Source organism: Dreissena polymorpha, chromosome 14 (assembly GCF_020536995.1).
Source record: "Dreissena polymorpha isolate Duluth1 chromosome 14, UMN_Dpol_1.0, whole genome shotgun sequence".
In the NCBI taxonomy this organism is placed as follows: Eukaryota; Metazoa; Mollusca; class Bivalvia; order Myida; family Dreissenidae; genus Dreissena; species Dreissena polymorpha.
The window spans coordinates 25,389,018-25,402,264 of record NC_068368.1 but is presented as its reverse complement, the minus strand read 5'-3'; the positions used below and the strand labels follow the sequence as shown (position 1 = coordinate 25,402,264).

At 34.5% G+C, this 13,247-nt stretch overlaps 1 protein-coding gene across 18 annotated transcripts in view; it reads left to right on the top strand.

Annotated features, from left to right (window-relative positions):
* LOC127858677 (dedicator of cytokinesis protein 1-like) overlaps positions 1-13,247 on the top strand; it is a 158,031-nt gene that overhangs the window by 105,204 nt on the left and 39,580 nt on the right. For all 18 annotated transcript variants that reach the window (XR_008039019.1, XR_008039018.1, XM_052395889.1 and 15 more), the window contains 8 exons: positions 239-325; positions 1,643-1,697; positions 3,585-3,666; positions 4,085-4,157; positions 5,003-5,089; positions 6,657-6,771; positions 11,097-11,236; positions 12,107-12,238. Coding sequence is in view for 16 of the 18 variants with exons in the window: in XM_052395889.1 (XP_052251849.1) it covers positions 239-325; positions 1,643-1,697; positions 3,585-3,666; positions 4,085-4,157; positions 5,003-5,089; positions 6,657-6,771; positions 11,097-11,236; positions 12,107-12,238 (771 nt within the window). In the remaining 2 variants the exon portion in view is untranslated. The remainder of the gene's footprint in view (positions 1-238; positions 326-1,642; positions 1,698-3,584; positions 3,667-4,084; positions 4,158-5,002; positions 5,090-6,656; positions 6,772-11,096; positions 11,237-12,106; positions 12,239-13,247) is intronic.

The window sequence follows — 13,247 nt, the reverse complement described above, 5'->3', positions numbered from 1 at the left end:
TAATGGTCATTAAGTGTTCTTTTTCCTATTTATACTCTACCTCCGATTCAAATGCGGACATTTTCAGTTACTGGCATAATTTTGTCTTAAAAACTGGTATACCAGCTTTCCCAGGAAAAGTGTGAGAAGGTAAACTGACCCTGTGATATGACTAAAATATTCTTAGAACGGCGATAAATCCAACCTAACATTAACCTGTATGTTTATAAAAGTATTGTAAACAAAAAAATTACTGCAGAACAAGGTGTTCATCTATCGTGGCAAGGCTTATGAGAGACTGCAGGACTTCTGTGGACGCATGCAGACACTCTTCCCGAATGCTGAGGTAAGAAAGCAGCATGCCTCGATTTCTCAAATAGTCTGTTTTAAGAATAACTGGCTTTGCATTGACCTTTCAAAGAAGGTGATATCAGGTTTGATGATTCAACATGTATTTTTAACCAGGTTTTTAACCAGGTTTTCCGAAGGAAAAAACTGGTTATTAGATTGGCGAATGCGGGCGGGCTGGCTGGCTGGCGGGCTGGCGGGCGGGCGGAACAAGCTTGTCCGGGCCATAACTTTGTCGTTCATTGTGAGATTTTAAAATCATTTGGCACATTTGTTAACCATCATTAGACGGTGTGTCGCGCAAAAAAATTACGTCAATATCTCCAAGGTCAAGGTCACACTTTGAGTTCAAAGGTAAAGAATAGCCATACATGAGCTTGTCTGGGCTATAACTATGTCATTCATTATGAGATTTTAGCACATTTGTTCACCATCATGGGACTGTGTGTCGCACGAAAGAATCACGTCAATATCTCCAATGTCAAGGTCGCCACGACTAAAAATAGATTTATTTTAAAACAAACTTACAAAGGGGGTTAATTTTGTTTGTTCATTTCAAAAGTTCAGTTTGAGTTGTCTCCCTTTATCAGATTTTTTTTCACAATGAAAACCTGGTTTTGTGACAATTTTGTCCCTTGTTTCTGTCATATAATGAAACGAGCAAACAAGATTCTCCAGATAATGTTTCTTGCATTGCAGTATTACTATATTTAAGTTTACTCATTTAATTGATTTATACTACTTTTTCAAAGTTGATGTTGCTGCACTAAATATATATATTTTATTTTTTTTCACATATACTAATTTAAAGCCACATAAATGCTCAAAATAAGCGAATATTTAATAAAATATTTCGTAAAATAAAGTTTACCAATAAAAAATCATTTTTATTTTTTTGTGTGACAATATATTCAATGTGAATTTCCTGCGAAGATATCCGAACATTTACGAGTGAAGGCGAGATTGGTTTTGGGCAGCTCATGAAAACTATGCTGTGCTTTCCACACTGCTCAAAGCCAATGTGGCATTTGCTTTTAAATGTTTGGATATCATTGCAGGAAATTATTATGGAATGTATTGAAACACATAAAATGAAAACGAGCATTTTGTATCTCGTTGAAACTATGTTACCATACTACATCTAGCGTTTAAATTTTGGCTATTGCTCTTAGTAACACTGATTTTGTATTGGCTATTTTTATTTTATGAAAAATATTTTACAAAATATTGGTTGATTTTAAGTACCGGTATTTAAGTGACTTTAAAGCTTGTTAATAAAAACAAAAAACACAACATAGCACTGTATCTATTTCAGTTGATGAAAACTCTCAATGCACCTTCAGAAGAATTGAAAGAATCTGAGAAGCAGTGTATCCTTCAATTGCTTGCATTTTTAGCTCGACTTTATATATAAAATATCTATAGTGGAGCTATCCTACTCACCCCTGCGTTACCGTTAGGGTCTGCGTAAGCGTTAGCGTGCAAATGTAAAAGTTTTCGTACTACCCCAAATATTTTCTTTGTCCCTTGGCATATTGCTTTCATATTTTGCATGCTTGTTAACCAACATTACCCCAACCTATAAACAAGAGCAGTCAACTCTATCAAGCATTTTTTCATAATTATGGCCCCTTTTCCACTTAGAATATGCAGCAAATGTTAAAGTTTTTGTACTACCCCAACTATTTTCAATGTCCCTTGACATATTGCTTTCATATTTTGCATACTTGTTAACCATCATGACCCCAACCTATAAACAAGAGCAGACAACTCTATCAAGCATTTTGTCATAATTATGGCCCCTTTTCCACTTGGAATATGCAGCAAATGTTAAAGTTTTCGAACTACCCCAACTATTTTCATTGTCCCTTGACATATTGCTTTCATATTTTGCATACTTGTTTACCAACATCACCCCAACCTATAAAGTAGAGCAGACAACTCTATCAAGCATTTTTTCATAATTATTTCCCCTTTTATACTAAGAATATGCATATTATTGATAAATCTATGTTAAAGTTTGTACTACCCAAAATATTTCCTATATCCTTTAACATATTGCTTTTATATGTTGCATACTTATTGACCAACATGACCCCAACTTATAAACAAGAGCAGACCACTGTATCAAGCAGTTTGACATAATTATGACCTCTTTGACACTTAGATAATTGAACATTTTGCTTAAATTGCCATAACTTCTTTATTTACAATCACATTTTATTATTACTTTGACAAAACAATACTTACTTGAATACCACAATGGATTCCACCCAAACAATACCCCACGCCCCTACCCAGATTTCCCCCCCCCCCAACCTCCCCACCCCAATTTTTTTTTTTAAGCATCATCTAATAAATTACCCCACCCCACATTTTACCCCCCTACCCCCCTGATATTTTATTTTAGAGCATATTTTCACCCCCACAAACAAAGTTTAGGGGGGTATATAGGAGTGAGCTTGTCTGTCGGTCGGTCTGTCGTAGGTCTGTCTGTCTGTCGGTCCGTATTAAGTGTCCCCTCTCTAATTCAAGTTGTTTTCATCCGATCTTCACCAAACTTAGTCAGATTATGTATCTAGATGATGTCTAGGTCAAGTTAGAATATGGGTCATGCCGGGTCAAAAACTAGGCCAAGGGGTCACTTTTGTGTGTTTTTTAAATATTCAGCATGGTGTCCGCTCTCTAATTCAAGTAGTTTTCATCCGAGCTTCACCACACTTGGTCAGAAGTTGTATCTAGATGATGTGTCGGTAAAGTTATAACATGGGCCATGCCGGTTCAAAAAGTAGGTCACAGGGTAACTTAGTGCGTTTTATACATTGAGCATGGTGTCTGCTGTTCCATGTGAAGACAACATGCAAAATATTCTGTTTCAATGCGGCATGTGGGGGTATTCGTCATGTCTGTGACAAAGCTCTAGTTTCATTGGAATATAATTTTATATGAACATGTATCTGATACTGAGTGTTTGTATTTATGCATTCCCTCACAGACACTGCCGGTGCAACATATACATTGTTGACCCAGTAATGACTTGACCCATTTTCATTGATGACCTAGGTCTAGTTATTTGTATGACTGTGATCCAGTATCTTTAAAGACTACCCAGTTTCCATGGTAATCTTGACCAAGTTTCTCGGATTACCTTAACCCAGTTTCTATACACATGTTGACCCATTGTCTACTTTGACTGTGACCAAGTTTTCACTATGACCTTGAATAAGTTTCCATGGTGACCTTGACCAGGATTTCAGATCTTCAGATAAATGCAGTGACCCCTGTGATGGAGTTGCACCAAAAGTTTAGAAACAAGGAAATTAGCGAGAAAATACTCAAGTAAGAACACATATAAGTGCATATTTGTACATACAGGATTTCCTCATAAAAATTAATAAGCTGTTTAAAAATATTATTTATTTTGTCTAATGAAAAACTATAGTTTTATTATTATGGAAACACACAATAGTTTTTACGACAAACACTGTTGAAGATTTTAAGTTAGTTTCAAATACTCTTAAATGATGATTTACTTTTAAGTGACCCAAAATATCTGATAAGTTAGCTTTTCAAATTGAAATTTTAGTATTTACTGGCATTCTAAAGTTGACAATTTCACTTGGTACGTTTATACAATGAATAGTCATTCAGATATTACCAAATCCATGAGGTGAAGTATATAATGAATGTTTGTCTTTCAGATATTACCAAATCAATGAAGTAAAGTACATGTATATAAAGAATGTTTGTCTTTCAGATATTACCAAATCAATGAAGTGAAGATGTTCACATACTCTCGAAGGATAGATGAAGGGGGCAGCAACATAGCCGTATGTGGTCTTGAACTATTTAATCAATAATGATTGTTCATGTTCACGAGCTGTATTTTTAAAGCACCTTATAGAAATCTTTAAACAAAGTTGTACTTAGGTGAAAATATTAGAATAATTATATTTTCAATGTTAAATCCAATGTTGTCTGCTATTTATGGTATATATGGTCTGAATTGTGTTCATAAATTTTCAGTCAGTTAACTATTTACCGGAAAAAAAGTGTTTATAATAGCTTTATGAATAAATACATGTGGCAGTCATGCGTTTCATGGGTTTATTGATGTATAAATAGGGTTTTCACTATTTACTCAAGATGTGTATACTTTTTATGAAATTTCTCACGTGAATGTGTTCAAATTTTATTAAGTTTTTTTTTTTTAAACCTTCCATTGGGAATTTTTTTGCTCCCATTTGGGAAAAATATATACTTTTTTCCATCATTTTATTTCAAATACCATCCAAAAAGACCAACAGGCCAAGTGGACTACCTTTTACATTAATTATTTACAAATAGAAAACATATGAACCTTACGCTGGGGAAACAAGGCTTAATGCACATGTAAAATGTCATCTCAATAAGCCTGAACAGGGACGACACTTTCTGCTTTTACAGAATTTTTCGTTAAAAGAAAGTATCTTCTTAACAAAAATCTTATCAAGGCACAGAGTGTCGTCCCCGATTAGCCTGGGCAGACTCCACAGGCTAATCTGGGACAACACATCATACACATCCATTAAGCCCCATTTTCTCGGAACAAGTCTCATATAAATTGAAATGAATTAAAACGATTATGCTGAAGCCAAATGTACAGGAAAGTATATGGTGTATGTATGTCTTTCAGAACATCTGGCAGGAGAAGTTCAACATGCTGACCAGCAATCCACTGCCTGGAATACTGTGCTGGTTTCCAGTGACAGACACTGTAGTTGTACGTTGACTTGAGTTCAGTTTTTATGCCCCCGGATTGAAAGATCGGGGGGTATATTGTTTTTGGCCTGTCTGTCTGTCTGTCTGTCCGTCCGTCCGTCCATCCGTCCGTCCGTCCGTCAGTCAGTCAGTCAGTCAGTGTATGTGTGTGTCACAAAACTTTAACCTTGGTTAAACTTTACAACTTTTGCAATATTGAAGATAGCAACTTCATATTTGGCATGCATGTGTATCTCATGGAGCTGCACATTTTGAGTGGTGAAATATCAAGGTCAAGGTCATCTTTTCAGGTCAAAGGTCAAATATCATTGTATTTTTCGTTCCTAAAACTTTAACCTTCGTTAAAGTTTGGTCATAACTTTTTGAATATTGAAGATAGCAACTTAATATTTGGCATGCATGTGTATCTCATGGAGCTGCACATTTTGAGTGGCTAAAGGTCAAGGTCACCCTTCAAGGTCAAAGGTCAAATTTATGGCTTCAAAGCGGTGCAATAGAAGGGAATTGTGTTTCTGACAAACACATCTCTTGTTATTTTTGTATCAATAATAAATGCACAAAACAATAGGAGGCCTGTTTGAAAATTAATTAAAACATGTATAACAAAGAGTAGCTATTGGTTAACAAGTTTCTTATACATGTGTATTACTACACAGTTATTCACTAGCTTACTTTACAGGTACTTACATTTTATTAGCTTGGCTGTTTTTGGAGAAAACCTTAAGTATTGTCATAGCCAGCTCGCCGTCAGCCTTCTGCCGTCTGTCATCTGCGTCGTGCTAAAACCTTAATATTGGCTATAAAATCAAATTGCTTCCACCTACAACTTTGAAACTTTATATGTAGCTGCACCTTGATGAGTTCTACACGCCACACCCATTTTTGGGTCTCTAGGTCAAAAGTCAAGGTCACTTTGACCTCTAATATAAAACTATAACACAGGCTCTAAAATCAAAGTGCTTCCACCTACAACTTTGAAACTTCATTTGTAGATGCACCTTGATGAGTTCAACACGCCACACACACACACACACACACACACAGTACCTTTCTTCCTTTTCTTCTGAAATGCTTTCATTTATTAAAAACTGCACCCACAGCCCAGCGTTGGCACCTGCTATGCGGTGCTCTTGTTCTCAGAATTATAGTATGAATAGACCCTCATTTAGTCTGAAATAAAACCATTTTACAGTGAATGGAAGTTTTAGACCCAGTTTTTACTTATTTTAAGAACAGAATTAGGCAAAAAATGTTTACTTGTATGTTACATGGATAAAACTATTTTCTACAAGATGGATTCTATTCAAGACTATAATTATATTGAAGCTTTATTTTGGGAAAACATGGCTGAATGCATTTATGTAAAGTGGGTCCCAGATTAGCTTGTGCAGTCCGCAAACTCTAATCTGGGATGACACTTTCCACTTTCATGGAATTTTTCGTTTTTTGGAAGAAAATTATCATCCCTGATCAGCCTGTGCTGACACAGGCTAATCGGGTACAATACTTTGCACATGTGTATTAAGCCCCGTTTTTACACATCTCACATACTGCCTGTTTACTCTCAGTGCAAAGTGAGTCCAATAGAGACAGCCATCGAGACGCTCAACTCGTCCAACAAGAAACTCACCTCTGCCATAGATCACCTGCAGTCGGAACACAATGCTCAGGCTAATCAACTCGGTTTGTGATAAACATTGACAAAGTTTAACAGAAATATCTTCTTTTTTTTTTATTCAATATCATACATACAATGTAAACATGTATATGATCATACAACATAGTGATTGTACAAAGCAATATAGTTCAGACATGTTATACAAGATATGCTAATATATATTTATTTTTTTAGAAAGAAAAGAAAAGAACAACAGAGGAATAGTTATGAAATATGATGAATTGTATAAAGTTGAAAGAAAACATACTGGACTTGTGTGTTTTGTTGTATATTCATAATGATCTTGTCTGATTGAAAAAATAAGAATAACAAAAAGTAAACAAAACTATTTTAGAGAGATAAACTAACATTAGAGTGAAATGTATATAAGTGGACAAAACATTATGAGAATTTAATCCGATTCTATTTTTGTTCAAAGATTTGTAATGTGTCATTACTGAGGGCTATTTCTTTCTCAATCTGAATTTTTAGTTTAAGACTATGGATAAAACAATTAAAATTTAGTACTTGTTTTTTGTACTTCATGTTTAAGATAACATATTTCATCAATATAACCATAAAATTCACAATATTATTACAGTATATTGATATCAATGAGTTAATTCCGAAACTTACATTTAAGAGAGATAGTTTAACGTTTAGTTGATGTTGTTCAAGAAAAGATATTAATTGATTCCAAATAGGCTGGATGTGTTTGCACTCCCAAAAAAGATGTTCTATAGTTTCAATGTTTTCACTGCAGAAGTCACACAGATTTGAGTTAGATAATTTACATTTAAAGAGATATTTTTTGTAGCTATAATTCTATGGATGTATTTATATTGAAAATTTCTCAGTGTGCTTTCAATAGTTGCTTTATATGGCGTGGTAAATATGTGTTTCCAATGAAGTTCATTTTCTCCAAAAAGGACTTGCCATTTATTTTGGATTTTGGAGTTTTCTGTAGGGTTTTTAATTTGTAGTGTGTAAAATATTTTATTTGTTTTGTTTTTTCTTCCAAGTATGTTTTCTACAAATGTTGTTTGAGTACATGGTGTATTATTTGTATTGGTTTTGGATTTAATATTTATGGGTATGCTTTTGATTAGTGTGTAGTACTTCAAAAAATTATTTGAAGGTATTCCGTATATGTAGCATATATTATCAAAAGAGTAGAAATCCTTAATTCTGTAGTCATATAATTGGTTGACATATTTAATGCTTCGTTCAAACCAGTCTTTATAGAAAAACGTCTTATTGTTTGAAGTTATGTCTTTATTGTTACATAAAATTGTTTTACTGCTGGTTTGGGTCTCTAAGTTATGAGTGACATCACTCCACGCTGATAGAACATCAGACAGAAATATGTTTTCGTTTGCAATTTCATGCAAGATAGTATTGCTGATGTTACATTCAAAGAGTAAGGAGTCACCATATTTTTTTAGGATTTTCTGGTAGAATAATTTCCATTTACTCATATTGGTATTATCTAGGTATCGTTTAACCCAGCTGCATTTGATTGCATTCAAGAATGAGTCAATGTTCGTTAATTGGATACCTCCATTTTCTACAGATTGAATTAACTGAGTTCTTTTTATTTTATCAGGCTTACCGTCCCATATGAAATTGAATATTGCTGATTTTATATCGTTAATAACATCACTTGGTGGATTTGGGAGAACTGTTAATACATATATTAATTTAGGAAGTGCAAACGTTTTCAATACTGTGTTTTTTCGGATTAGTGTAAGTTTACGATGATGCCATGATTTTAAGCAGTTTTTAAAATTCTGTAATTTAGGTATTATGTTTTTAAGAACTGTATCCTTTTCATTATTTGTGAATGTAATTCCTAACGTTGTGGCTTCATCTTTATATTGTGAACATAAGCATTGCTGTGGGGAAAAAGTGTTTAACACATGGGTGTAAGTTGTTTTCTTATGTTAGCCTGTGAAGTGAGCACAGGCTTAGAATGGACAAAATTTCCCCTTTTTTGTTGTTTTTGAAAGTAATCAGATAAATGTTTGAATAGTAAAATACATTTACTACTGCCTTGTCGTTTTTAGCTCATCTATTTTTTGAAAAAAAATTATGAGCTATTGTCATCACCTTGGCGTCGGCGTTGGCGTTGGCGTTGGCGTTGGCGTTGGCGTTGGCGTCGGCGTCCGGTTAAGTTTTGCGTTTAGGTCCACTTTTCTCAGAAAGTATCAATGCTATTGCATTCAAACTTGGTACACTTACTTACTATCATGAGGGGACTAGGCAGGCAAAGTTAGATAACTCTGGCGTGCATTTTGACAGAATTATGTGCCCTTTTTGTACTTAAAAAATTGCAAATTTTGGTTAAGTTTTGCGTTTAGTTCCACTTTTCTCAGTAAGTATCAATGCTATTGCATTCAAACTTGGTACACTTACTTACTATCATGAGGGGACTGGGCAGGCAAAGTTAGATAACTCTGGCATGCATTTTGACAGAATTATGTGCCCTTTTTATACTTAGAAAATTGACAATTTTGGTTAAGTTTTGTGTTTAGGTCCATTTTATTCCTTAAGCATCAAAGCTATTGCTTTCATACTTGCAACACTTACTAACTATCATAAGGGGACTGTGCAGGCAAAGTAATGTAACTCTGACTGGCATTTTGACAGAATTATGTGCCCTTTTTATACTTAGAAAATTGAAAATTTGATTAAGTTTTGTGTTTAGGTCCACTTTATTCCTACAGTATCAAAGCTATTGCTTTCATACTTGCAAGATTTATGAACTATCATAAGGGGACGGTGCAGGCAAAGTTATGTAACTCTGACTGGCATTTGGACGGAATTATGGGCCCTTTATACTTAGAAAATTGAAAATTTGGTTAAGATTTATGTTTTGGTCACTTTACCCCTAAAGTATCATAGATATTGCTTTCATACTTGGAACACTCACAAACTATCATAAGGGTACAGTAAAAGGACAAGTTGCATAACTCTGGTTGTCATTGTTACGGAATTATGGCCCTTTTTTGACTTAGTAACTTTTAATATATGGTTAAATTTTGTGTTTCGATCCACTCGAAGTATCAAGGCTATTGCTTTCAAACTTCAAATACTTACATGCTATCATGAGGTTACTGTACCTGGCAACTTGAATTTTACTTTGACCTTTGAATGACCTTGACTCTCAAGGTCAAATTATTAAATTTTGCTAAAATTGCCATAACTTCTTTATTTATGATTAGATTTGATTGATACTTTGATGAAACTACTCTTACCTGACATACCACAATAGACTTCACCCAAACCATCCCCCGTGCCCTCCCCCCCCTCCCCCCCTCCCCCCCCCCCCCCTAATTTTTTTTTTTTTTTTTTTTTTTTTTATAAGATCATCTCACAAATGACCACCACACCCTCACACTATACCCCCACCCCACCCCCCCCACCCCCCCCCCCCAAATTTTTTTTTGATTTTTTTTTTTTTTTTTTTTTTTTTTTTTTTAAGATCATCTCACAAATTATCACCACACCCTCACACTATACCCCCCCCCCCCCCCCCCCCGATTTTTTTTTTTTTTTTTTTTTTTTTTTTCGCTTTTTTTGGAAGATAATGTAATAAATGTCCACAACCCCACACTATACACCCCTCTTCACTCCACTCCTCCCTCCTTTGTGATTGAAAATGAGAGTCCCTTCACCTTTAAAAAGAAAATAGATGAGCGGTCTGCACCCGCAAGGCGGTGCTCTTGTTTTATGATGGTGTACATACACATCTTGTAATGTACTCAACTATAAATAAGTGACCAATGATGGATTTTAAAGGCAACATAAATCACATATTAGTCAAGTTAAACATATCCTGCCAGCTATAATTTCTTTCAACGTTTTGAAATATAGTGATCAGCTAGTAACTTATTTACAGGTTTTTCTTCAAGCATTGATAAAACTCAAATTAATTTCCAATTAAATCCAATCACTGCAGTTTTGTTCCACAGATTTAGCACTTAACTATTACATATAGAAAAGAACTTGTGCATAATGTTTGTGTTGGTCCAAGGAAATAAAATAGCAGGACAGGCTTTTAAACTTTCATGTTTAACCCAGATCTATGTATAGACATGATTAACTTTATTATTTCAACTAGATGCTGATTGTAAAAAATCACTTCAATGAAATACTCTACATTACAACAAAATGCTCACCATTTCAACAAAATGCTCATCATTTCAACAAAATGCTCATCATTTCAGGTAAATGCTCATCATTTTAACTAAATGCTCATCATTTCAACTAAATGTTCATCATTTCAACTAAATGCTCATCATTTTAACTATATGCTAATCATTTCAAATAAATGCTTACTTTGTTGAAGGAATGTTGCTGAAGGGCATTGTGGATGCAGCTGTGAACGGGGGCATATCAAACTGGAAGCACTTCTATGCAGACGACTTCGCTACCAACAAAAAGGATGAAGAGTTCGTAGTTGAACTGAAAGAGGCTACAAAAAACCAGGTTGGGAACCATAGTGTGTGCATGTTCATGATATGTGTCTTGTTCTGAGAAAACTGGGCTTAATTCATGTGCGTAAAGTGTTGTCCCAGATTAGCCTGTGCAGTCCGCACAGGCTAATCAGGGACGACACTTTCCGCCTAAACTTGATTTTCGGTAAGGAGGGACTTCCTTGAAACTAAAAATATCATTAAAGCGGGAAGTGTCGTCCAAACCAAATTGAAATTCGCGTAAAATCATACTTATAATAAAATACACGCGTGTGCCGCATGTCGTTACTGAGGTCTCTATGGCAAGGCATTTCAAACGCGCTTTATGGAATTCATTCATTTATAGCTTATATATAAAGTCTGTGATAATTGGTTTGTATAATATGTAAATTTCATTGACTTTTACCAGCAAACTAATAAGTTATAGCGAAAATCCACGAACTTCTGGAACACCCCTCGTAGTTTAACGGTTTATAATACAAAGACGAATGCTTCGGTTATTGTAGGAAAATATGTACGTCACTATTGGCTCGGGGCGCTAAATTGTCTTTGCTGCATTTTATGAAATTCGGCTTTAATGTATAATTTTTCTTGCCTATTTTGTGTTATTGTAACATATTTTATCAATATATTACAATTAAACACATACAAAAAATCTTATATACCTGCTTTAAATTGCAGCTAATATTTCCTTTATAGTAAATAAATGTAAATACTTTGTTACAGTGCACTTAATAATTCCTTAATCCTTTCTGTTTTAATTAAATGTTTAGGTTACGCTGCGCTCAAAGTCCTTTAATCCTCTAAATACAAATGAAAGCACTTTGTTAGACCATTAAAATTCAGTAAATTAAAACCTTTTCTTTCTCTTGCTCGCTTTCAGGCCTCTCTCATCAGGGATGGCATGTTTGTCCACAAGCGTCGCTGTGCTGAGGTGCAGCGGCAATTCCACATGTACTTGGAGGAGAAGTTTGCTGAATGGATCAATATGATTGAGAAAGAGTACAATATCAAGGTGAGTGATTCAATATGATTGAAAATGAGTACAATATCAAGGTGAGTTAATCAATATGATCGAGATAGAGTAGAATATCAAGGAAAGTAGATTAATATGATTGAGAAAGAGTAGAATATCAAGGTGACTGGATCTATATGATTGAAAAAAAGTACAATATCAAGGTGAGTGAATCAATATTATGGAGAAAGAGTACAATATTAAGGTAAGTGGATCGATATGATTGAAAACGAGTACAATATCACGGTGAGTGAATCAATATTATGGAGAAAAAGTACAATATCAAGATGACTGGATTAATATGATTGAGAAAGAGTAGAATATCAAGGTGGATGGATTGATATGATTAAGAGAGAGTAGAATATCAAGGTGGGTGAAGCGATATGATTGAAAAAAGAGTACAATATCAAGGTAAGTGGATCGATATGATTGAGAAAGGGTAGAATATGAATGTGAGTGAATCAATGTTATTGAGAAAGAGTACAATATCAAGGTAAGTGGATCGATATGATTGAGCAAGAGTAGAATATCAAGGTGACTGGATCAATATGATGGTAAAAAGTACAATATCAAGGTAAGTGGAATAGATATGATTCAGAAAGAGTACAATATCAAGGTAAGTGAATGGATATGATTGAGAAAGAGTACAATATCAAGGTGAGTGGATGGATATGATTGAGAAAGAGTAGAATATCAAGGTAAGTGGATGGATATGATTGAGAAAGAGTACAATATCAAGGTAAGTGGATGGATATGATTGAGAAAGAGTACAATATCAAGGTAAGTGGATGGATATGATTGAGAAAGAGTAGAATATCAAGGTGAGTGGATGGATATGATTGAGAAAGAGTAGAATATCAAGGTGAGTGGATCAATCAATATGATTAAGAAAGAGTACAATATCAAGGTGAGTGGATCGATATGATGGAGAAAGAGTACAATGTAAGTGAATCAATCGATATGATTAAGAAAGAGTACAATATCAAGGTTAGTGGATCGATATGATTGA